At 36.0% G+C, this 27,847-nt stretch overlaps 1 protein-coding gene across 5 annotated transcripts in view; it reads right to left on the minus strand.

The window, feature by feature from the left end:
• Window positions 1–27,847, minus strand: part of HDX (highly divergent homeobox) — a 244,798-nt gene that overhangs the window by 139,458 nt on the left and 77,493 nt on the right. For 3 of the 5 annotated variants that reach the window (XR_009598932.1, XM_060408382.1, XM_027963036.3), the window contains exon 4: window positions 9,250–9,303. The exons of the other annotated variants lie outside the window; for them this stretch is intronic. Coding sequence is in view for 2 of the 3 variants with exons in the window: in XM_060408382.1 (XP_060264365.1) it covers window positions 9,250–9,303 (54 nt within the window). In the remaining variant the exon portion in view is untranslated. The remainder of the gene's footprint in view (window positions 1–9,249; window positions 9,304–27,847) is intronic. 5 annotated transcript variants of the gene reach the window in all.

Consider the following 27,847-nt stretch of genomic DNA (forward strand, 5'->3'; position numbering starts at 1 on the left):
ACACATGTACCCCAATGTTTACTGCAGCACTGTTTACAATATCTAGAACATGGAAGCAACCTAAATGTCCATCAACAGATGAATGGATAAAGAAGTTGTGGTACATATTTGCAATGGAATATTAGTCATAAAAAGGAATATATTTGAGTCAGTTCAAATAAGGTGGATGAACCCAGAGCCTATTACAGAGAGCAAAGAAAGTCAAAGAGGGAAAAACAAATATCATATATGGAATCTAGAAGGATGATACTGAGGAACCTATTCACAGAGCAGCAATGGAGACACGGACATGCAGAACAGACTATGGACAAGGGTGTGGGAGAAGAGGGAGATGGTGAGATGAATGGAGAGTGTAGCATGGAAGCATAAAAACTAATATATGTAAATAGATAGCCAATGGAAATTTGCTGTAGGACTCAGGAAACTCAAACTGGGGCTTTGTAATAACCTAGAGGGGTGGGAAAGGGCGGGACATGGAAGGGAGATTCACTTATGGTTAATTTACATTGATATATTATTACCGAAATCAACAAATCTTGTAAAGCAATTATTAATCAATTAAAAACAAATATATAGAAAATATAGGGGAAATGAGAAGGGCATGTGAAAAAAATAACTTTTTCATTAATTATATTAGCATTGATAGTTATTGACATCATTATTTATAATAATATTATTATTCTGCTGCTGCTGCTGCTGCTGCTGCTGCTGCTGCTGCTGCTGCTGCTAAGTTGCTTCAGTCATGTCTGACTCTGTGGGACTCCATAGATGGCAACCCATCAGGCTCCCCCATCCCTGGGATTCTCCAGGCAAGAACACTGGAGTGGGTTGCCACTTCCTTCTCCAATTCTGATGCTACTGTGTGCTTAATGTATGATAAAGTAAATGGGATATCCTTATAGTCCATGTGTCCTAGAAAATCAGTATTTGCTTGGTAGAAGCAAGCGTATATATAAGAATGTAATATGCAAGAAGTGAAAAACCCCTCTAGTCCTGAATTTTAATTAGTATCATAATTTTATGATGTTTTTAAAAATAAATTTCATGTATAAAATTTAAAAATAAGTTTCATTGAATTAATTTTCATAATATGGTTCAATTATTGCTAGACAATGGAATCTGATCAGTGTAACCCAGCCACTAGAATCAGGACAGTGTTTAACAACCTTGGCTCATCATAAGAATAACTGGGCCATTTATTAGTACTACTTCCAGGTCTTCCTATAGAGCTTCTGATTCAGAATATACTGAGTAGTATCCAGACATTTATTTTTAACAAGCCATCACCCCCAACATATGAGCTCCAATGATTCTTATGATCAGAGAAGGCTGAGAAACACATATTGACTGGATGAGTCTTCATATTACTGATTGCTTTCTCCTGGTTTGCCCTTCATTGCAGGGTCTGAAGAGAATAGAGTTGCCATTAGAACCCATTTGCAATGACTTACTTAAAAGTTTATATTTCCATATATTTCCAAAATTGACTGAAACAGATAATTAACCACATTCATCCTTCCACTTTCCTTTTAGCTCAGACTTTGTTTTGTCCCAGGCATGTTGAGACTCCAAAGAAAGAAAACTAAAAAGGTGTTCTTACTCAAAAACAAAACAAGAAACAAAGCTGAGGGTTTTTGCTTAAAATAAACAGTAGATTTTCCCCTTTCCTGACGCTACTATGAGGCAAAATACTAAAGATAGTGTGACTATAAGTCAAAAAAAAACTTGAGTTCTAATCCAAATTCAAACTTCTGCTAGATATATTTATAACTTGAAAAGAGCCCCCGGGTGGGCTCGAACCAACAACCATTCGTTTAACAGCTGAACACGCTAACAGATTGCACCACAGAGACAGCAGTCAAGTAACTTGCTGCTGCTGCTGCTGCTGCTAAGTCACTTCAGTCGTGTCCAACTCTGTGTGACCCCATAGACGGCAGCCCACCAGGCTCCGCCGTCCCTGGGATTCTCCAGGCAAGAACACTGGAGTGGGTTGTCATTGCCTTCTCCAATGTATGAAAGTGAAAAGTGAGAGTGAAGTCGCTCAGTCGTGTCCAACTCTTAGCGAACCCATGGACTGCAGCCCACCAGGCTCCTCCATCCATGGGATTTTCCAGGCAAGAGTACTGGAGTGGGGTGCCATTGCCTTCTCTGCAAGTAACTCAACCATCCTGAATTTATTTTCGTCTATAAAGTCTAAATAGAAATGTCTGTCCTATCTGCCTCTGTGCATTTTGGGGAGGATTAGAATGAGATAATCAAAGTAAAATACCTTTAAACCAACAATCCCCAAACTTTTAGGCATCCAGGAACCTGTGTCATAGAAGACAACTTTTCCACAGTTTGGGAATGAGGGGGAATGGTTTCAGTTTTGTCTGCTGCTCACGTCCTGCTGTGTAGTCTGGTTTCTAAGAGGCCATGAACCAGTGATCTGTGGCCCAGGGGATGGAAACCCCTGCTTAAAACTATAAAATACAGTTCATGTGTGTGTTAGTCACTCAGTCAAGTCTGGCTCTTTGTGATCCCCTGGACTATAGCCCACCAGGCTGCTCCGTCTATGGAATTCTCCAGGCAAGAATACTGGAGTGGGTTGCTATTTCCTCCTCCAGGGAACTCTTCCCAACCCAGGGATTGAATCTGGGTCTCCTGCATTGCAGGCAGATTATTTCCCATCTGAGCAATCAAGGAAATCCTATATTATATATATGCTAGTATTAATTCTACTATTGAAGAGCCACAACCTAATATGAGTAGTATTAATATACATAGTTTGTTATAATAAGAACAATCAGCACAATTTGTAGTTTTCAAAAGTCAAAGAGACAGTATTGAAATTTCAAAAAGTCACTAACAACTGCATAATTTATATAGACTAACTTTCATTCCACACGTAGCAGCATATACTCATACAGTTTGGTTTCACAAAAAACTAAAGCAAAAAAAAAATCCTCATTTCTTCTGTATTGGTAATTATGCTAAATTTTCTCAGTTCCAAACACATTCTTCTATACAATGTTTTTGATGAAACTCTGCAAACCACATTTCTGCTTTACTAAATGTCTTTGAACAGATGAAATTGACTGATTCAATGGATATGAATTTCAGCAATCTTCAGGAGATAGTGAAGGACAAGGAAGCCTCATGTACTGCAGTCATGGGGTCACAAAGAGTTGGACATGACAGCGACTGACAACAACAAAATGTCTTTGAATGAGATTCTGCCAATAGAGAACAGTACAAGGAGACTAGACGACTGAAGAAGGAAGATGGTCCTTTCTGTTTTGCTTTCTATTCCTATCAGTATCACCCAAAGAACAACTTTCCATCCTGGCATTGGCTGTTAGTAATAGTAGCAGTCAGTTCCTCTTTTTGTGCACTATCAGAATCAATCCTCATTGTAACACAAAAGGTACCAGCACTAGCTGGCAGTGTACCAAACTCAGAAATCAGTCCCATATCAGCAAACCTTTTCTGTAACTTTATAGTTTCTGAAAATAGAAACTATTCTTTGTTTTCCTAGCCCAACGGGTGATAGCTACTTCCTGAATTAACTAACACTCTTGTTTCATCAAAGTTTCATTTTGCTTTTTTAAGTCATCTAAAACCTGTTTAAACAGTTTATAAAATTAAATTCTTTTGATAAGCTTTCTGTTTACCTTCTTGGACACTTATTGATACAAACCCTCCATTTAAGAATCAGGTTCACTAAGATGACTTTTCAAGAAGGTGTACATGGACAGTAACTGTAATATGAATAGAACATAAAGCACAGTGTGCATAATGTCAAGATGTATAGTAGTAAGATAGAAAAAACCATGTCATTCAAAACTGAACTGATGTTCAGCTAGACTAGAACATTATATGCTAGCTTGACACTCAGGATTGGGCCATTTTGTTCTCTTGTTGAACACACTGTTTAATTTCACAGACTACAATCTAAAACAAGATTACTCAGAGACCACAGTCAGTTCAGTTGCTCAGTTGTATATGAATCTTTGTTACCCCAAGGACTGCAGCACACCAGGCCTCCCTTTCCATCACCAACTCCTGGAGTTTACTCATGTCCATTGAGTCAGTGATGCCATCCAAACATCTCATCCTCTATCATCCCCTTCTCCTCCTGCCTTCAGTCTTTCTCGGCATCAGAGTCTTTTCAAATGAGTCAGTTCTTCACATTAGGAGCTTCAGCTTCAGCATCAGTCCTTCCAATGAACATTCAGGACTGATTTCCTTTAGGATGGACTGGTTGGATCTCCTTGCAGTCCAAGGGACTCTCAAAAATCTTCTCCAACACCACAGTTCAAAAGCATCAATTTTTCGGCCTTCAGCTTTCTTTATAATCCAACACTCACATCCATACATGACCTCTAGAAAAACCATAGCTTTGACTAGACAGACCTTTGTTGGCAAAGTAATGTCTCTGCTTTTTAATATGCTGTCTAGTTTGGTCGTAACTGTTCTTCCAAGGAGAAAGTGTCTTAATTTCATGGTTGCAGTCACCATCTGCAGTGATTTTGGAGGCCAAAAAGATAAAGTCCGCCAGTGGTTCCATTGTTTCTCCATCTATTTGCCATGAAGTGATGGGACCGGATGCCATGATCTTAGTTTTCTGAATGTTGAGTTTGAAACCAACTTTTTTGCTCTCCTCTTTCACTTTCAGCAAGAGGCTCTTTAGTTCGTCTTCACTTTCTGCCATAAAAGGGGTGTCATCTGAGTATCTGATGTTATTGATATTTTTGCTGGCAATTTTGATTCCAACTTGTGCTTCATCCATCCCAGCGTTTCTCATGATGTACTCTGCATATAAGTTAAATAAGCATGGTGACAATATACAGCCTTGACATACTCCTTTTCCTATTTGGAACCAGTCTGTTGTTCCATGTCCAGTTGTAGCTGTTGCTTCCTGACCTAAATAAAGATTTCTCAAGAGGCAGGTCAGGTGGTCTGGTATTCCCATCTCTTTCATAACTTTCCAGTTTGTGGTGATCCACACAGTCAAAGGCTTTGGCATGGTTAATAAAGCAGAAGTTGATGTTTTTCTGGAACTCTCATCCTTTTTCAAGATCCAAAGGAAGTTAGCAATTTGATCTCTGGTTCCTCTGCCTTTTGTAAATTCAGCTTGAAATCTGGAAGTTCACAGTTCATGTACTGTTGAAACCTCCCTTGGAGAATTTTGAGCATTGCTTTACTAGTGTGTGAGAGTGCTATTGTGTGGTAGTTTGAGCATTGTTTGGCATTGTCTTTCCTTGGGATTGGAATGGAAACTGACCTTTCCAGTCATGTGGCCACTGCTGAGTTTTCCAAATTTGCTGGCATATTGAGTACAGCAATTTTACAGCATTATCTCTTAGGATTTAAAATAGCTCAACTGGAATTTTATCACCCCCACTAGCTTTATTTGTGGTGATGTTTCCTAAGGCCCACTTGACTTCTCATTCCAATATTTCTGGCTCTAAGTGAGTGATAAATCCATCGTGGTTATCTGGGTCATGAAGATCTTTTTTGTATAGGTCTTCTGTGTATTCTTGCCACCTCTTATTAATATCTTCTGCTTCTGCTAGATCCATACGATTTCTGTCCTTTTTGAAGTGACAGAGCCAAAGCAAAAACAACACCCAATTGTGGATGTGACTGGTGATAAAAGTAAAGTTTGATCTTCTAAAGAACAATAATGCATAGGAGCCTGGAATGTCAGGTCCACGAATCAAGGCAAATTGGAAGTGGTCAAACAGGAGATGGCAAGAGTGAACGTTAACATTTTAGGAATCAGCGAACTAAAATGGACTAGAATGGGTGAATTTAACTCAGATGACCATTATATTTACTACTGTGGACAAGAATCCATTAGAAGAAATGGAGTAGCCATCATAGTCAACAGAGACCATGATAACAGGAAATAAAACAAGGCTACTTCATAAGTTTGTCTCAACAGACAAAACCAAGGCTGCAATGCCACATTCTACATTCCCTGTCACTGAATTGCCCCTCCTGGAACTTTCCAGGTGGCAATAATGGTAAAGAACTTGCTTGTCATTTCAGGAGATGTAAGAGACACAGGCTCGATCCCTGGGTTCAGAAGATCACCTGGAGAAGAAAATGCAACCCACTCCAATGTTCTTGCCTGGAAAACCCCATGAGGAGAGGAGGCTGGCAGGTAATAGTCCATAGGGTCGCAAAGAATCAGATACAACTGAAGAAACTTAGCACTCTCAAAACATCCAATTTGAGCAAATGCTCACTTCATTATAACCTCCCCTAAATTACCCAGCCAAAGTCCAAATCCTCCAGTTAGGTATTTCTAGCATCCTCTTACTGAGATATATCATGGTTCTCTATGTTATGTGTCCTTTGCTGCAACAAGTAATAAACACAGCTTATTTCAGTACTGATTTATTCTTACAGTTTGATTGAGGGACACTGACACTGGTAAATTTTCCTTGGAAGTAAGCCAAAGAATTTTCAGCTGATGGTTATATTTCATTGTGTGGATAAAGTGTGCTTCCAGGAGAAGCTAGACAGTGATCAACATGGGTGTTTGTCACAGTGGCATTTTATACTTATGTAATTATTTCATGGATACCTCTCTTCCTATTAAATCTAGATCATCAGTTCCATAAGAGCAGTGGAAATATCTGGCTTTTTTCATCATTGTATCCTTAAGATCAAGCACAATATCTGGCACATTGTAGACTTCTGGAGTACAATAGAAATAGAATATGAGAAAAATACATAGGCTTCCATTAAAAGAGTGAAAAACTCCTGTTAAAATTAATTTTAATAACATACCTTACCTCAGTATATTCAAAATTTTATCATTTAAACATGCAATTAGCATAAAATTTTAGACATTTATATATTCGTTTTAGAAAATCTTTGAAATCATCTATTTTATACTTGTAGCACATGTCAGTTTGAATGCTAAATTTTCATCATACAAATTTGACCTATACATAATTTTCACAAGGTTTACAGTTGAAAAAGTAGATTCAATACCCAAGTTTTCTAATAACTGAATTGTTAGCCTCTTAAAAGCTTTACTGAGGCATAACTAATGAAAACTAAATTACACATATTTAAATTGTACAATTTGATGTTCTCATTTGTGTATATGTCAAGAAACAATCTTGGGTGAACATACCCATCATATGCTTAAATATTTCCTAATGCTCTCTTTCAATCAATTTGCCCCACCTTTTGTCCGCCTACATGACCATGCAACCACTGACCTGCTTTCTGTCATTAGTTTCCACTTTCAATAATTTTATATAGATGGAAGCATACTGTATTCATTTTTTAAAATCTGGTTTCTTTCACTCACGCTGATTATTTTTAGATTCAATCAATATGATGTGCACATCAATAGTTCACTTTTTAATTGTTGATTACTATTCCCCTATATGCACAAAAATTTTTTATCCATTCACCTGTTAATGAACATTTAGCTTGTTTCTACTTTTAGGCTACTATAAATACAGTGGCTATAAACATTCATGTAAAAGCTTTTGTAAGGATAAGTGCTATTACTCCTCTTGGGCAAAGACTTATCAGAATAGTTGGATACTAGGGCAGGTGTATGTTTAGCTTTAAAAAAAACTACCAAAATGTTTTCCAAAGTGACTGTACTATTTTACAGTCCCACAATCAATGTATGATTGTTCCTTCATTTCTGTATCTTTGCCAATAATTCTTATTCTAGAGAGTGTGAAATACCTCATTTTTATTTTAATATGCATTTCCTGAATGATGTATAATTTTGAGCAGCTGTTCACATATTTACTGAATGTTCATGCATCAGTTTTGCTCATTTGTAATCAGATAATTTGTCCTTGAAAGTGTTTTGTATATGCTGGATAAAAGTCCATTAATGAGAGGCAGAGGGTGGGATGATTTGGGAGAATGGCATTGAAACATGTATAATATCATATATGAAACAAATCGCCAGTCCAGGTTCAATGCATGATACTGGATGCTTGGGGCTGGTGAACTGAGACGACCCAGAGGGATGGTATGGGGAGGGAGGAGGGAGAGGGGTTCAGGATGGGGAACACTTGTATACCTGTGGCGGATTCATGTTGATGCATGGCAAAACCAATACAATATTGTAAAGTGATTAACTTCCAATAAAAAGAATAAATTTATATTTAAAAAAAGTCCATTAATGGATAAGTGATTTGCAAACATTTCCTTCTAGGTTGTTACTCGTCTTTTCATTTTCTTCATGGTATATTTCAAAGTGTTAAGGTTTTGAATTTTGTTGAGACCCAATTTATTCATTTTTCAATTTTATGGATTGCACTGTTGACTTAGTATCTAAGAAATTTTTACCTAACTCTTAGTCTCAAATATTTTCTCTTATTTTTTTTCCATAAAAGATTATTGGTATAGCTCTTGCATTTAGGTCTCTAATCTATTTTGAAGTATTTTTGTGTGTGTTCATGTCCAACTGTCCAAGTACCATTCATTAAACAGACATCTTTCCCTTCCACAATGAATTGTCTTAACATTTTTTATAAAATCAGTTCCCTATAAATATAACAACTATTTCTGCACTCTCGGTTCTTTTCCATTGTTTCAAAGCTATTTACCATGCTATAACTTGAGATATTTTTCTAAAAGTCTACTCACATTGTTGTTTTTGTTTTTTTACTGATGAAATCCTTTAATAGTTTCCCTTCTAAGGTAAAGTTACATCGAAATCTTCTGCACTATAGGTGCTACACAGATTAACTGAATGAGATTCTTTAGGAAAACACAATTTTAATGAAATTATGTTAGATTAATATAATAAGAATCATAACAGTTTTAACAGAAAGCCAGAGAACAATGTTGTTAAAATATTAGTTACTCACCACTTCTAAATACTGAAATACACAAATATACAGTAATGTAATTTATTTAACTTTGATTGAGATGTTTATATCAATCATGATTCAATTCTATGATAAAATTAACTGGTCTTATTAGACGTATAAAAATTATGATATTTTATGGAATATCTTTAATTTTTTTAAAACTGAAAAAAACTGCTCAAAGTTTATACAATGTGCTAATTACTGTCTTTTATCTAAGGTTACCTTTTTAGTTTATATAAATATTATGATCTCAAAATATGTCCTTTGAGATTAGGATTAATTAACTTATTGAGGCTCAGTATTGCCAACTTTTCAAATATCATAACAATTTTCTCAATGGCATTCCTACTAATGAGATGGGGGGAAACCCACTTGCTGCTTTAAATGAAAGATTACTTACTGCTCTTTTTCTAGAACACCCTGTAATCCAAGGCACAGTAAGGTTTCCTGAAATCTGTGGAAACAACAAATGGAATCTCAGTAAGATATGCATTGATACTATTTGGAATGCTGATCAACACCAAAGAATTCACACAAGATGTCAAGATAGGTCTGCATTCAGAGCATATCCCCTATGTGGACAAATGCTGTTACCTTATTTAAAGCAAGAGCTTTAAAAGGCCTTCCTTCATGGCAAAATTCGAAAAGTAGTGTAGTTCCTCTGAAAATTCAAGAAAACTTTGAGGCCTTTTTTTAGGCCTGGAAATATGGTTTGGAAATCTATGGACAATAAAATTATTATAATAAAACTTCATTGCTCTGTGGAATAAATGAGTTACAATCATCAAATAATTACCTACAGTCATTGTACTATCTATTGGCACCCTAACTTTATTCATCTAGTATAACTGCAAGGCCCTTTTTAAGTAGAAACTACTAAGGTGAATAGCTAGTAAAACCATATTACATCAGCATTGCCACATAAGGAGATAAATGCCACTCTCATAGGATTCTGGGGAGTGATTCCAGAGACCAAAGTGTTTCTGAGAGCAATGACTCTGGTTAGCCTATACTTAACCACACCTTTTCCTAAGACATACAAGGATTGGGGAGTACTCAAAACTCTCCACTTGTCCTCTCCTTCCCTCCCAAACATATGGCTCTCAAGAGGCAGACAAATCAGCCTTTCTAAGTGGTAGTGGTGAAGGAATCTGGTGTTCAATAAAACATTTTTTGGTTTTGATAAATTATATTCAGCAATGATCAATGAATCTGTATTATGCTCATTTATAAGAAGTGATGCTTAAAAAGTCAAGGTAAGCTGTAAAGTAATATTGAAATTCCAGGTAAATGATTACTGTCCCTGGCTATCAGACTTGCCATTTTGACTTAAAAATACATCAATATGCTAAGAACCAGTTTAAAATTATATAAACTCCAAATAATACTTGTAAGGAAAACTTTTACTCAAATTAAAAATCCCATTAAATTATAATAGCAATTAACTCAAATGCTTGAGGGCATGAGGCTTGAATAATTGATTTTTTAGTGGTGAATTGAGAATTAAAATTTTCTATAAAAGAATACTTCAAAAGTTATATCTTCTTATCCTATTACTAATACTTGGTGTTAGATACAATGTTTGCAAAGTAAATTCATTGCTAGTCTCAATGAAGGGGGTAAATCTGCTAAAATAGTCATATAATATAATCTTGAAAAAAATAGAGATAGCCAACTGGATATATGTATATCTAATTTTGCCTATAACTGAGGATATTTTAAAACTCATTATGTTAAGTTGCTGGAGAAAATATGTTAAACCAAATGAGTTACACCTCCCTCATAAACTAGTAACTACTCAAAAGGAAGGAAAGTTATGACAAACCTAGACAGTATATTAAAAAGCAGAGATATTACTTTGTCAACAAAGGTCCATCTAATCAAGGCTATCATTTTTCCAGTGCTCATGTATGGATGTGAGAGTTAGACTATAAAAAAGATGAGTGCCAAAGAATCGATGCTTTTGTACTGTGATGTTGGAGAAGACTCTTGAGAGTCCCTTGGACTGCAAGGAGATCCAACCAGTCCACTCTAAAGGAGATCAGTCCTGGGTGTTCATTGGAAGGACTGATGTTGAAGCTGAAACTCCAATATTTTGGCCATCTGATGTGAAGAGCTGACTCATTTGAAAATACCCTGATGTTGGGAAAGATTGAAGGCAGGAGGAGAAGGGGATGACAGAGGATGAGATGGTTGGATGGCATCACCGACTCAATGGACGTGAGTTTGGGTGGACTCTGGGCATTGATGATGGACAAGGAGCCCTGGTGTGCTGCAGTTCATGGGGTCGTACAGAGTTGGACATGACTGAGCGACTGAACTGAACTGAACTCAAAAACTAATGTGAAACAAATGGTATATATAATAAACAAGGTAATTGAATTTCTTCAAACATGGACCTTATTATACATTTAAGAATACAAAATGTAGATTTGCTAGAGGGCAGACAGAAGAAGTGAGAACTACAGTCTCCCAGCCTCCCAAATGAAAATCGCAATCACACAAAGTTAATCAGAATGAGAAGGCAGAAGATTATATCCCAGATGAAGGAACAAGATAAAACACCGGAAAACAACTAAAGGAACTGGAAATTGGCAACCTTCCAGAAAAAGAGTTCAGAATGATGATAGTGAAGATGATACAGAATTTTGGAAAAATAACAGAAAAGCTTCAAGAAATGGTTATCAAGACCTAGAAGACCTAAGGAACAAACACACAGAAAAAAATAATACACTAGAATGAATCAATAAAAGGCAGAAGAACAGATAAGTAATTTTGAAGACAGAATGGTGGAAATCACTGCCACAAAATAGAATATAGAAGAAAAGAATAAAAATAAATGGAAACAGACTAAGACACCTCTGGAACCACATTAAACACACCAGCATTTGCATTTTATGGATCCCAGAAGGAGAAAAGAGAGAGAAAGGACAGAAAATATTTCATGAGATAATAGCTGAAAATTTCCCTAACATGGGAAAGGAAAAAATCAAGCAAGTCCAGGAATTGCAGAGTCCCAGGCAGGATAAACCAAAGGAGGAACATACCAGGACACATAGTAATCAACCAAAAATTAAAGACAAAGATAAAATATTAAAAGTAACAAGGGAAAAACAACAAATAACATACAAAAAAACTGCCATAAGTTTATCAGGTAATTTCTGAACAAAAACTCTATAAGCCAGAAGGGAACGACATGATATATTTAAAATTATGAAAGGGGAAAGTCTACAATCAAAAATACTCTACCCAGCAAGACTCACATTCAGATTTGGTGGAGAAATCAAAAGTTTTCCAGACAAGCAAAAGTTAAGAGAATTCAGCACCAGCAAATCAGCTATACAACAAATACCAAAGGAACCTGTTTAGGCAAGAAACACAAGAGAAGGCAAAACCCTACAAAAAATAAACCCAAAGCAATTAAGAAAATGGTAATAAGGTCATATATATTAATAATTACCTTAAATGTAAATGGATTAAATGCACCAACTAACCAAAAGAAATAGACTGTTTGGGGTGGATACAAAAATAAGACACATATATATGCTGTCTATAAGAAACCCACCTCAGACCTAGGGACACTTACAGGCTGAAAGTAAGGGGATAAGAGAAGGTATTCCATGAAAATGAAAATCAAAAGAAAGCTGGAGTAGCAATACTCATATCAGACAAAATAGATAAAAAAAAAAAAGACTTAGAGACCAAGAAGGACATTACAAGATGATCACATGTTCAACTCAGGAAGATATAAAAATTACAAATATATATATGTACACCCAACGTAGGAGCACCTCAAAATGTAAGGCAAATACAAACAAGAATAAAGGAAGAAATCAACAGTAATACAATAATAGTGGGAGATTTCAACTCCCCACTTTCATCAATCTACACAGATCATCCACACAAAAAAACTAATAAGGAAACACAGGCCTAAATGACACTTTAGACTGGATGGACTTAATTGATAATTGTTGAGCATTCCACCCCAAAGCAGCAGACTATGCATTCTTCTTAAGAAGAATGCCCTCGGAGCATTCTCCAAGAATGAGCACATGCTGGACTACAAGGCAAACTTCGGTAAATTAAAGAAAATTTAAAACATATTAAGCATGTTTTCTCATAACAGTGTTATGAGATTAGAAAAAAATTACAAGATGGCAGTCCTAAGATGGTGGAGGAATGGGATGGGGAGATCACTTTCTTCTCCAAAAATTCACTGAAAGATCATTTGAATGCTGAGCAAATTTCACAAAACAACTTCTGAATGCTGGCAGAGGACACCAGGCACCAAGAAAGGCAGACCATTGTCTTTGAAAGGAGATGCTTTATCATCAGTCCCATAGGGATGGAGACGTCTTGAGGCTACTGTAAGATTAAGACTGAAAACCAGAGGCAGGAGGCTTAAATCCCAAACCTGAAAACATCAGAGAACTACTGACTCCAGGGAACATTAATAAAAGCTCATCCAAAAGCTTCTGTACCTACACTGAAACCAAGCTCCACCCAAGAGCCAACAAGTTTCAGAGCAAGACATAACACCCAAATTCTCCAGCAACACAGGAACAAACCAGCTCTTCAACAAATGCTAAAGGATCTTCTCTAGACAAGAAACACAGAAAAGGTGTATAAACTCGAACCCCCCAAAAAGTAAATGGCAACTGGATCATGCTCATCAGTACTTATCAATAATTATCTTAAATGTAAATGGGTTGAATGCTCCAACCAAAAGACAAAGACTGGCTGAATGGATACAAAAACAAGACCCCTATATATGTTGTCTACAAGAGAAACACCTCAAAAAAAGAGACACATACAGATTGAAAGAGAAGGGCTGGAAAAAAGATATTTCACCTAAATGGAGACCAAAAGAAAGCAGGAATAGCAATACTCATATCATATAAAATAGACTTTGAAATAAAGGCTGAGAAAAGAGACAAAGAAGGACACTTCATAATGATCAAAGGATTGATCCAAGAAGAAGATACACAATTATAAATATATATCCACCCAACATAGGAGTACCACAGCATGTAAGGAAAATGCTAACAATTATGAAAGGGGAAATTAACAGTAATATTAAAATTATTAGTAAAATCCCACAATAATTATAGTCAGATACTTTAATACCCCACTCACACCTATGGATAGATCAAGTAAACAGAAAATTAACAAGGAAAAACAAATTTTGAATGATACAATGGACCAGTTAGACCTATTTGATATCTATAGGACATTTCACCCCCAAACAAGGAATTTCACCTTTTCTCAAGTGCACACGGAATCTTCTCCAGGATAGATCACATCCTGGGCCTTAAATACAGTCTTGCTAAATTCAAAAAAATTGAAATCATTCCAAGCTCTTTTCTGATCACAATGCAGTAAGATTAGATGTCAACTGCAGGGGAAAAAAAAGAAAAAAACTATTAAAACTTCCAACATATGGAGGCAAAGCAACACACTTCTGAATAATCAAAAAAATCAAAAAAGAAATCAAAATATGCATAGAAACAAATGAAAATGAAAACACAACAATCCAAAACGTATGGGGCTTAGTAAAAGCAGTGCTAAGGGGAAGGTTCATAGCAATACAAGATCACCTCAAGAAACAAGAAAAAAGTCAAATAAATAACCTAACTCTACACCTAAAGCAACTAAAAAAGGAAGAAATGAAGAACCTCAGGGTTAGCAGAAGGAAAGAAATCTTAAAATACAGGGCATAAATAAATGCAAAAGAAACAAGAGAGACCATAGCAAAAATCAACAAAGCCAAAAGCTGGTTCTTTGAGAAGAGGAATAAAATAGACAAACCATTATCCAGACATATCAAGAAACAAAGGGAGAAGAATCAAATCAACAAAATTAGAAATGAAAATGGAAAAATAACAACGGACAACACAGAAATAAAAAGGATCATAAGAAACTACTATCAGCGACTATATGACAATAAAATGGACAACTTGGAAGAAAAGGACAAATTCTTAGAAAAGCATAACTTTCCAAAACTGAACCAGGAAGAAATAGAACTTTTTAACAGACTTATCACAAACACAGAAATCAAAACTGTAATAAGAAATCTGTCAGCAAACAAAAGCCCAGGACCAGTCGACTTCACAGCTCTACCAAAATTCTACCAAAATTCTCTTCACAATTCTACCAAAAATTTAGAGAAAAGCTAACACCTATCCTATCAAACTCTTCCAAAAAATTGCAGAGGAAGGTAAACTTCCAAACTCATTCTATGAGGCCACCATCACCCTAATACCAAAACCTGACAAAGATGCCACAAAAAAGAAAACTATAGGCCAATATTACTGATGAACATAGATACAAAAATCCTTAACAAAATCCTAGCAAACAGAATCCAACAACATATTAAAAAGATCATACATTTTGACCAAGTGGTTTTTTTCCCAAGGATGCAAGGATTCTTTAATATATGCAAATCAATCAATGTAAGTAATACATCACATTAACAAATTGGAAGATAAATACCATATGACTATCTCAATAGATGCACAGAAAGCCTTTGACAAAATTCAATATCCACGTATAATAAAAACTCTCCAGAAAGTAGACATAGAAGGAACATACCTCAACATAATAAAAGCTATATATGACAAACTCACAGCAAACATTGCCCTCAATGGTGAAAACTTGAAAGCATTTCCCCTAAAGTCAGGAAAAAGACAAGGATGTCCATTCTCACTACTATTCAACATACTTTTGGAAGTTTTAGCCACGGCAAGCAGAGAAGAAAAAGGAATAAAAGAAATCCAGATTGGAAAAGAAGTAAAACTCTCACTGTTTGAAGATGACATGATCCCCTATGTAGAAAACCCTAAAGACTCCACCAGAAAATTACTGGAGCTAATCACTGAATATAGGAACTTTTCAGGATATAAAATTAACACACAGAAATCCATTGCATTCCTATATACTAACAATGAGAAAACAGAAACAGAAATTAAGGAAATAAATTCATTCACTATCATAATAAGAAGAATAAAATACTTAGGAATACATCTACCTAAAGAATCAAAAGACCTATATATAGAAAACCATAAAACACTGATGAAAGAAATCAAAGAGGACACAAACAGATGGAGAAATATACCGTGTTCATGGATTGGAAGAATCAATATAGTGAAAATGAGTATACTACCCAAAGTAATCTATAGATTCAATGCAATCCCTATCAAGCTACCAATGGCATTTTTCAGAGAACTAGAACAAATAGTTTCATAATTTGTATGGGAATACAAAAAAAAAAAAAAAAAAAAACATCTACTAGCCAGAGCAATCTTGAGAAAGAATGGATCTGGAGGAATCAACCTGCCTGACTCCAGGCTATACTACAAAGCCACAGTCATCAAGACAGTATGGTACTGGCACAAAGACAGAAATATAGATCAATGGAACAAAATAGAAAGCCCAAAGATAAATCCACACATCTATGGACACCTGATCTTCGACAAAAGGAGGCAAGAATATATAATGGAGAAAAGACAATCTCTTCAAAAAGTGGTGCTGGGGAAACTTGTCATCCACTTGTAAAAGAATGTGGAGAGTAGCGTGGATGAATATCACTAACATATGTAAATGGACAACCAATGGGTACTTGCTCTATGACTCAGGGAACTCAAGCAGGGGCTCTGTAATAACCTAGAGGGGTGAAGATGGGCGGGAGGTGGGAGGGAGATTCAAGAAGGCAGGGACATGTGTACACCTATGTTTAATTTATGTTGATGTATGACAGAAATAAAGCCAATATTGTAAGCCAATCATCAGTTTAAAATAAATAAAAAAATAAATATTTTTAAAAATAAAAATAAATAAAGAATAAATTAAAAAGACTGAAACTAGAATACTTTCTAACACCGTGCACAAAAATAAACTCAAAATGGATTAAAGATGTAAACGTAAGACCAGAAATCATAAAACTCCTAGAGGAAAACATAGGCAAAACACTCACTGACATAAATCACAGCAGGATTCTCTATGACTCACCTCCCAGAGCAATGGAAATAAAAGCAAAAATAAACAAATAAGACCTAATTAAACTGAAAAGCTTTTGCCCAATGAAGGAAACTATAAGCAAGGTGAAAAGACAGTCTTCAGAATGGGAGATAATAATAGCAAATGAAGCAACTGACAAATAATTAATCTCAAAAATATACAAACAGCTCCTGCAGCTAAATTCCAGAAAAGTAAACGACCCAATCAAAAAATGAGCCAATGAATGTAACAGACATTTCTCCAAAGAACACATACAGATGGCTAAGAAACACATGAAAAGATGCTCAACATCACTCATTATCAGAGAAATGTAAATCAAAACCACAATGAGGTACTATCTCACGCTGGTCAGAATGGCTGTTATCCAAAAGCCTACAAACAATAAATGCTGGAGAAGGTGTGGAGAAAAGAGAATTCTCTTACACTGTTGGTAGGAATGCAAACTAGTAGAGTCACTATGGAGAACAGTGTGGAGATCCCTTAAAAAAACTGGAAATAGAACTGTCTTATGACCCAGCAATCTACCTGCTGGGCATACACACTGAGGAAACCAGAATTGAAATAGACACGTGTACCCCAATGTTCATCACAGCACTGTTTATAATAGCCAGGACATGGAAGCAACCAAAATGTCCATCGACAGACAAATGGATAAAAAAGCTGTGGTACATATACACAATGCAATATTATTCAATCATTAAAAAGAATATATTTGAATCATTTCTAATAAGGTGGATGAAACTGGAGCCTATTATACAGACTGAGGTGAGTCAAAAAGAAAAACACCAATACAAAATAATAATGCATGTATATGAAATTTAGAAAAATATTAATGACACTATATGTGAGACAGCAAGAGAAACAGATGTATAGAACTGTCTTTCGGACTCTGTGGGAGTAGGCGAGGGTGGGATGATTTGAAAGAGTAACATTGAAACGTGTATTATCATATATGAAACAGATCGCCAGTTCAGATTCGATGCATGAGACAGTGTGCTCAGGGCTGGTCCAGTGAGATGACCCAGAGGGTTGGGAGGTGGAAGGACGGTTCAGGATGGGGAACAGTGTACACCCATTGGTGTTTCATTGCAATGTATGGCAGAAACCACTACAATATTGTAAAATAATGTGCCTTCAATTAAAATAAAACAAAAAGAAATAAACCACAAGAAAAAAAAAAAAAAAAGGTGGCTCAGATGGTAAAGCGTCTGTCTACAATGTGGGAGACCCGAGTTTGATCCCTGGGTGGGGAAGATCCCCTGGAGATGGGAATGGAAATCCACTCCAGTAATCTTGCCTGGAGAATCCCATGGACTCCTCTGTCCATGGGGTCGCAAAGAGTCGGACACGACTGAGCGACTTTACTTACTTACTTACTTATAAGAAACAGAAACACGTGGTGGCTAAACAAGATGCTATTACTACTAAACAACCAACGCATCATTGAAGAAATCAAAGAGGAAAACAGTAAATACCTAGAGACAAAGGAAAACAAAAGCACAGTGGTCTAAAACCTATGGGATACAGCAAAAGCAGTTCTAAGAAGGAAATTTATAGCAGTACAGTCTTACCTCAAGAAACAAGAAAAATCTCAAGTAGAAAACCTAACCTTACTCCTAAAACATCTAGAGAAAGAAGAACAAACAAAACCTAAAGTTATTAAAAGGAAAGAAATTACAAAGATTAAGGCAGAAATAAATGAAATAGAGACAAAGAAAACAATTGCAGAGATAAATGGAACCAAAAGTTGGTTCTTTTAAAAGTTAAACAAAATTGATAAACCTTTAGCTAGACTCTTCAAGAAAAAAAATAATAAATGAGAGGACTCAATTCAGTAAAATAGAAATGGAAAATAATTTACAAATGAGTCCACAGAAATATGGAGGATCAACTGAGACTGCTATGAGCAACTGAATGCCAAGAAATTGGACACTCTGGAAGAAACAGACAAATGTTTAAAAAGGTACAGTCTCTCAAGACTGAACCAGGAAGAAATAGAAAATATTAACCGACAAATCACAAGCACTTAAATTGAAATTGTGATTATGAAAACTCCCATCAAACAAAAGTCCAGGACCTGATGGCATCACAGGCAAATTCTATCGACTATATACAGAAAAGTAAATACCTATCCTTCTGAAACTATTCTAAAAAAAATTATAGAGGAAGGAAAACTTTCAAACTCATTATATGAGGCCACCATCATTCTGACACCAAAACCAGACAAAGATACCACAAAAAAATAAAATTTTCAGGCCAACATCACTGATGCACATAGATGCAAAAATCCTGAACAAATATTAGCCATCCACACCCAACAATACATTTAAAAAATCATGCTTGTGATCAAGTAGGATTTATCCCAGGGATGCAAGGATTTACAGTATCTGCAAATCAATCAGTGTGATATACCACGTCAATAAATTGAGGAATAAAACTATATGATCTACTCAATAGATGCAGAAAATACTCCTGCAAATACAAAATTCAGCACACATTTATGATAAAAACTCTCCAGAAACCAGGCATAGAGAAAATATACCTCAACAAAATAAAGGCAATATACAATAAGCCTACAGCTAACATCATACTCAATAGTGAAAAGCTGAAAGCATTTCCACTAAGATAAGGAACAGACAAGTATGTCCACACTTGCCACTTCTATTCAACATAGTTTTGGAAGTCTTAGCTATAGCAATCAGAGAATAAAAAGAAGTAAAGCCAATCTATATATGAAAAGAAGAATTTAAACTGCCGCTGTTTGCAGAAGACATGATGTTATACATAGAAAATCCTAAAGATACCACCAGAAAACTAGTAGAACTCATTAATGAACCTAGTAAAGTTGAAAGTTGAAAAATTACACACAGAAATCTTGCATTTCTATACAGTAACAATGAAAGATCAGAAAGAAAAATTAAACAAACAATTCCATTTGTCATCACATCAATAAAAGTAAGAGTCCATGAACAAGTGAGCCTAAAAAAAAGAAAGTGTCCACTACTGCCCCCCTTGTGTCAGGGCAAAAATCAGACACTGAAGAGACCAGAAAACAGAAAAAGCTGAACAGAGGGAACCGCCTTGGAAGTGAACCCACACTGCCCGCAACACAAGAGAAAGTCCCAGAAATATCTTTACTATTTTTATGACCATTCTCTTTTTTCTATTGTTATTGATGTTGTTGTTGGATTGTTTTTTCTTTTTCCTTTTTCTTCTCCTTTTTTTAAACTTTTTTAAAATTTTTAAGTACTCTATTTCCCCTTTAATTTTTATTTTTATAGCCTACTATTACTTTTCAAAAAAAAAAGACCCTAATTTTAAAGCAAAGGCCATATATATATTTTTTGTGATTGTTGTTGTTGTTTTATAATAATTCTTGTGACTTTGTTTTTTTCTCTTCTTCTTCTTTTCTTTAATATTGTATTTTTGAAAATCCAACCACTACTCTAGATTTTTAATCCTTGCTTTTTGGTATTGGTTGTCAATTTTGTACATTTAAAAACCCAATTTTCAGTACCCAAATTTACCTGAGAGCAAGATTACTGGCTTTACCACTCTCTCCTCCTTTGGACTCTCATTTTTCTCCACCAGGTTGTCTCTGTCTCCTCCTTCCCCCTTCTCTTCTCTACCCAACTCTGTGAATCTCTGTGTATTCCAGACGATGGAGAACACTTAGGGAACTGGTTACTGGCTGGATTGTCTCTCTCCTTTTCATTTCCCTCTTTTATCCTCCTGGCCACCTCTGTCTACTTCCTCCCTCTCCTCTTCCTGTATAACTCCGTGAACATCTGTGAGCGGTCGAGACTGAGGAGCACACATAAGGAAGTGATTACTGGCTAGCTTGCTCTCTCCTCTTTTGATCCCTCTTCATCTCATTCCACTCACCTCTAACTATCCCCTCCCTCTTTTCTTCTCCATGTAACAAAGTGAACCTCTCTGGGTGTCCCTCAGTGTGGAGAAACTTTTCATCTTTAACCTAGATGTTTTATCATTGGTGCTGTATAGATGGAGAAATCTTGAGGTTACTGCCAAAATAAAACTGAAAACCAGAAGCAAGAGGCTTAAGTCCAAATCCTGAGATCATCAGAGAACTCCTGAATCCGGGGGACATTAATCAATAGGAGCTCATCAAATGCCTCCATACTTACATTGAAACCAAGCACCACCCAAGGATCAACAAGTTCCAGAGCAAGACATACCATTCAAATTCTCCAGCCACACAGGAACACACCCCTAAGCTTCAATATATAGGCAGCTCAAGTTACAATAAAATCATAGACATCTCATAACTCATTACTGGACACTTCATTGCAGTCCAGAGAGAAGAAACCCAGCTCTGCCCACCAGAACTCTGACACAAGCTTCCCTAACCAAGAAACCTTGACAAGCCACTGATACAACCCCACCCACAGTGAGGAAACTCCATAATAAAGAGAATTCCACAAGTTCCCAGAATACAGAAAGGCCACCCCAAATGCAGTGATATAACCAAGATGAAGAGACAGAGGAATACCCAGGAGGTAGAGGAACAGGAGAAATGCCCACCAAACCAAACAAAAGAACAAGAGATAGGGAATCTACCTGAGAAAGAATTCCGAACAATGATAGTGAAAATGATCCAAAATCTTGAAATCAAAATGGAATCACAGATAAATAGCCTGGAGACAAGGATTGAGAAGATGCAAGAAAGGTTTAACAAGGACCTAGAAGAAATAAAAAAGAGTCAATATATAATGAATAATGCAATAAATGAGATCAGAAACACTCTGGAGGCAACAAATAGTAGAACATCGGAGGCAGAAGATAGGATTAGTGAAATAGAAGACAGAATGGTAGAAATAAATGAATCAGAAAGGAAAAAAGAAAAATGAATTAAAAGAAATGAGGACAATCTCAGAGACCTCCAGGACAATATGAAACGCTCCAACATTCGAATTATAGGTGTCCCAGAAGAAGAAGACAAAAAGAAAGACCATGAAAAAATACTTGAGGAGATAATAGTTGAAAACTTCCCTAAAATGGGGAAGGAAATAATCACCCAAGTTCAAGAAACGCAGAGAGTTCCAAACAGGATAAACCCAAGGCAAAACACCACAAAACACATATTAATCAAATTAACAAAGATCAAACACAAAGAACAAATATTAAAAGCAGCAAGGGAAAAACAACAAATAACACATAAGGGGATACCCATAAGGATAACTGCAGATCTTTCAATAGAAACTCTTCAGGCCAGGAGGGAATGGCAAGACACACTTAAAGTGATGAAAGAAAATAACCTACAGCCCAGATTGGTGTACCCAGCAAGGATCTCATTCAAATATGAATGAGAAATCAAAAGCTTTACAGACAAGCAAAAGCTGACAGAATTCAGCACCACCAAACCAGCTCTCCGACAAATGCTAAAGGATATTCTCTAGACAGGAAACACAAAAAAGGCATATAAACCTGAACCCAAAACAATAAAGTAAATGGCAACAGGATCATACTTATCAATAATTACCTTAAACATAAATGGGTTGAATGCCCCAACCAAAAGGCAAAGACTGGCTGAATGCATACAAAAACAAGACCCCTATATATGCTGCCTAAAAGAGACCTACGTCAAAACAAGGGACACATACAGACTGAAACTGAAGGGCTGGAAAAAGATACTCCATGCAAATAGAGACCAAAAGAAAGCAGGAGTAGCAATACTCATATCCGATAAAACTCATATAATCAATTCTTTATGTATCCTTGCAGAAGATATTTTGCATATATGAAGGCAAATGCAAAAATGTTATTACTTTTATACTTGTTGTTGCAGAGTATGATTAACACATTTTTGTACCCTGCTTATTATTAGATACATTTATCAGTAAATTTCCCCTCTCTTTATTCAACCTCCCTGGAATTGACCACTAGTTTGTAGCATAGTTAGCCTTATTGGCTATCTCTGGCTCAAGCAAGCTCCTACTTTGTCTTCTCTTCTGATATGTACAATAGAAATTTTGCATCCTATCCTAAAAGTTCCCACAATCTACTTTCCCCTTCCCTGGGGGTGGGAGTGACGGTAAATGTGTATATATATATATATATATATATATATATATATATATATATATATATATGTATTTTAATGAAAACTTAGATAAATAAATCATCCCATCATTTCTTTCTAATATTCAACTAAAAAAAAGTAAAATAATATAAAATAAAATAAAGGCTGTGAAGAGACAAAGAAGCACACTACATAATGATTAAAGGATCAATCCAAGAAGAAGATATAACAATTATAAATATATATGCACCCAACATAGGAGCACCACAATATGTAAGACAAATGCTAACAAGTATGAAAGGGGAAATTAACAATGATGCAATAATACTGGGAGACTTTAATACCCCACTCACACCTATGGACAGATCAACTAAACAGAAAATTAACAAAGAAACGCAAACTTTAACTGATACAATAGACCAGTCAGACCTAATTGATATCTATAGGACATTTCGCCCCAAAACAATGAATTTCACCTTTTTCTCAAGTGCTCACGGAACCTTCTCCAGGATAGATTACATCCTGGGCCAGAAATCTAGCCTTGATAAATTCAAAAAAATTGAAATCAGTCCAAGCATCTTTTCTGACCACAATGCAGTAAGATTAGATCTCAATTACAGAAGAAAAACTATTAAAAATCCCAACATATGGAGGCTGAACAACACGCTGCTAAATAACCAACAAATCACAGATGAAATCAAAAAAGACATCATATTATGCATAGAAACGAATGAAAATGAAAACACAACAACCCTAAACCTGTGGAACACTATAAAAGCAGTGTCAAGAGGAAAGTTCAAAGCAATACAGGCATACCTCAAGAAACAAGAAAAAAGTAAAATAAATCAACTAACTCTACACCTAAAGCAACTAGAAAAGGAAGAAATGGAGAACCCCAGAGTTAGTAAAAGGAAAGAGCTCTTAAAAATTAGGGCAGAAATAAATACAAAAGAAACAAAAGAGACCATAACAAAAATCAACAAAGTCAAAAGCTGGTTCTTTGAAAGGATAAATAAAATTGACAAACCATTAGCCAGACTCATCAAGAAACAAAGGGAAAAGAATCAAATCAATAAAATTAGAAAAGAAAATGGAGAGATCACAACAAACAACACAGAAATACAAAGGATCCTAAGAGACTACCATCAGCAATTATATGCCAATAAAATGGACAACGTGGAAGAAATGGACAAATTCTTAGAAAAGTACAATTTTCCAAAATGGAACCAGGAAGCAATAAAAAATCTTAACAGAACCATCACAAGCATGGAAATTGAAACTGTAATCAGAAATCTTCCAGCACACAAAAGCCCAAGTCCAGATGGCTTCACAGCTGAATTCCACCATAAATTTAGAGAAGAGCTAACACCTATTCTACTCAAACTCTTCCAAAAAGTTGCAGAGGAAGGTAAACTTCCAACTCATTCTATGAGGTCACCATCACCCTAATACCAAAATCAGACAAACATGCCACAAAAAAGGAAAACTACAGGCCAACATCACTAATGAACATAGATGCAAAAATCCTTAACAAAATTCTAGCAATCAGAATCCAACAACACATTAAAAAGATCATACACCATGACCAAGTGGGCTTTATCCCAGGGATGCAAGGATTCTTCAATATCTGCAAATCAGTCAATGTAATTCACCACATTAACGAATTGAAAAATAAAAACCATATGATTATCTCAATAGATGCAGAGAAGGTCTTTGACAAAATTCAACACCCATTTATGACAAAAACTCTCCAGAAAGCAGGAATAGAAGGAACATACCTCAACATAATAAAAGCTATATATGACAAACCCACAGCAAACATTACCCTCAATGGTGAAAAATTGAAAGCATTTCCCCTAAAGTCAGGAACAAGACAAGGGTGCCCACTTTCACGGCTACTATTCAACATAGTTCTGGAAGTTTTGGCTACAGCAATCAGAGCAGAAAAAGAAATAAAAGGAATCCAAATTGGAAAAGAAGAAGTAAAACTCTCACTGTTTGCAGATAACATGATCCTCTACATAGAAAACCCTTAGGACTCCACCACAAAATTACTAGAGCTAATCAATGAATATAGTAAAGTTGCAGGATATAAAATCAAAACACAGAAATCCCTTGCATTCCTATACACTAATAATGAAAAAGCAGAAAAAGAAATTAAGGAAACAATTTCATTCACCAATGCAACGAAAAGAATAAAATACTTAGCAATATACCTACCTAAAGAAACTAAAGACCTATATATAGAAAATTATAAAACACTGATGAAATAAATCAAAGAGGACACTAATAGAAGGAGAAATACACCATGTACATGGATCAGAAGAATCAATATAGTGAAAAGGAGTATACTACCCAAAGCAATCTACAGACTCAATACAAACTCTATCAAGCTACCGGTGGTATTTTTCACAGAGCTTGAACAAATAATTTCACAATTTGTATGGAAATACAAAAAATCTTGAATAGGCAAAGCAATATTGACAAAGAAGAATGCAACTGGAGGAATCAACCTACCTGACTTCAGGCTCTACTACAAAGCCACAGTCATCAAGACAGTATGGTACTGGCAAAAAGACAGAAATATAGATCAATGGAACAAAACAGAAAGCCCAGTGATAAATCCACACACATATGGACACCTTATCTTCGACAAAGGAGGCAAGAATATACAATGGATTAAAGACAGTCTCTTTAACAAGTGGTGCTGGGAAAACTGGTCAACCACTTGTAAAAGAATGAAACTAGATCACTTTCTAACACCGCACATGAAAATAAACTCAAAATGGATTAAAGATCTAAACCTAAGACCAGAAACTATAAAACTCCTAGAGTAGAACATAGGCAAACACTCTCCGACATAAATCACTGCAGGATCCTCTATGATCCACCTCCCAGAATACTGGAAGTAAAAGCAAAAATAAACAAATGGGATCTAATTAAAATTAAAAGTTTCTGCACAAAAAAGGAAACTATAAGCAAGGTGAAAAGACAGCCTTCTGAATGGGAGAAAATAATAGCAAATGAAGCAACTGACAAACAACTAATCTCAAAAATCTACAAGCAACTCCTGCAGCTCAATTCCAGAAAAATAAATGCCCCAATAAAAAAATGGGCCAAAGAACTAAATAGACATTTCTCCAAAGAAGACACAAATGGCTAAGAAACACATGAAAAGATGCTTAACATCACTCATTATCAGAGACATGCAACAAAAACACAATGAGGTACCATTTCACACCACTCAGAATGGCAGTGATCCAAAAGTCTACAAAGCAATAAATGCTGGAGAGGGTGTGGAGAAAAGGGAACTCTCTTACACTGTTGGTGGGAATGCAAACTAGTACAGCCACTATGGAGAACAGTGTGGAGATTCCTTAAAAAACTGGAAAAAGAACTGCCTTATGACCCCACAATCCAACTACTGAGAATACACACTGAGGGAACCAGAATTGAAAGAGACACGTGTACCCCAATGTTCATCACAGCACTGTTTATAATAGCAAAGACACGGAAACAACCTAGATGTCCATCAGCAGATGAATGGATAAGAAAGCTGTGGTACATATACACAATGGAGTATTATTCAGCCATTAAAAAGAATACATTTGAATAAACTCTAATGAGATGGATGAAACTGGAGCCTATTATACAGAGTGAAGTCAGACAGAAAGAAAAACACCAAAACAGTATACTAACACATATATATGGAATTTAGAAAGATGGTAATGATAACCCTCTATGCGAGACAGCAAAAGAGACACAGATGTATAGAATGGACGTTTAGACTTTGTGGGAGAGGGAGAGGGTGGGATGATTTGGGAGAATGACATTGAAACATGTATACTATCAGGTAAGAAACGATGTTTCTTACAGGATGTTTGATACAGGATACAGGATGCTTGGGGCTGGTGCATGGGGATGATCCAGAGAGATGACATGGGGTGGGAGGTGGGAGGGAGGTTCAAGATTGGGAACACATGTACACCCATTGCAGATTCATGTTAATGTATGGCAAAACAATACAGTATTGTAAAGCAAAATAAAGTAAAAATAAAAAATTTAAAAAAAGAAAAACAATAAAACAGTCCAAAAGATAGTACTTGGATGCAATCTCAAAAAAAGACAGAAAGATCTCTGTTCATTTCCAAGGCAAACCATTCAATATCACGGTATTCCAAGTCTATGCCCCAACCAGTAACACTGAAGAAGCTGAAGGTGAAAGGTTCTATGTAGACTTACAAAATCTTTTAGAACTAACAAACATAAAAGTTGTCCTTTTCATTTTAGGGGACTGGAATGCAAAAGTAGAAAGTCAAGAAACACCTGGAGTAACAGGCAAGTTTGGCCTTGGAATGCAGAATGTAGCAGGGAAAAAGACTTATAGAGTTTTGCCAAGAAAATGCACTGGTCATAGCAAACACCCTCTTCCAACAACACAAGAGAAGACTCTACACATGGACATCACCAGATGGTCAACACTGAAATCAGATTGAGTATATTGTTTGCAGCCAAAGATGGAGAAGCTCTAGTCAACAAAAACGAGACGAGGAGGTGACTGTGGCTCAGATCATGAACTCCTTATTGCCAAATTCAGACTCAAATTGAAGAAAGTAGGGAAAACCGCTGGACCATTCAGGCATGAGCTAAGTCAAATCCCTTATGATTATACAGTGGAAGTGAGAAATAGATTTAAGGGCCTAGATCTGATAGATAGAGTGCCTGATGAACTATGGAATGAGGTTCGTGACATTGTACAGGAGATAGGGATCAAGACCATCCCCATGGAAAAGAAATGCAAAAAAGCAAAATGGCTGTCTGGGGAGGCCTTAGAAATAGCTGTGCAAAGAAGAGAAGTGAAATCCAAAGGAGAAAAGGAAAGATATAAGCATCTGAATGCAGAGTTCAAAGAATAGCAAGAAGAGATAAGAAAGCCTTC

Source organism: Ovis aries, chromosome X (assembly GCF_016772045.2).
Source record: "Ovis aries strain OAR_USU_Benz2616 breed Rambouillet chromosome X, ARS-UI_Ramb_v3.0, whole genome shotgun sequence".
NCBI classification, from domain to species: Eukaryota; Metazoa; Chordata; class Mammalia; order Artiodactyla; family Bovidae; genus Ovis; species Ovis aries.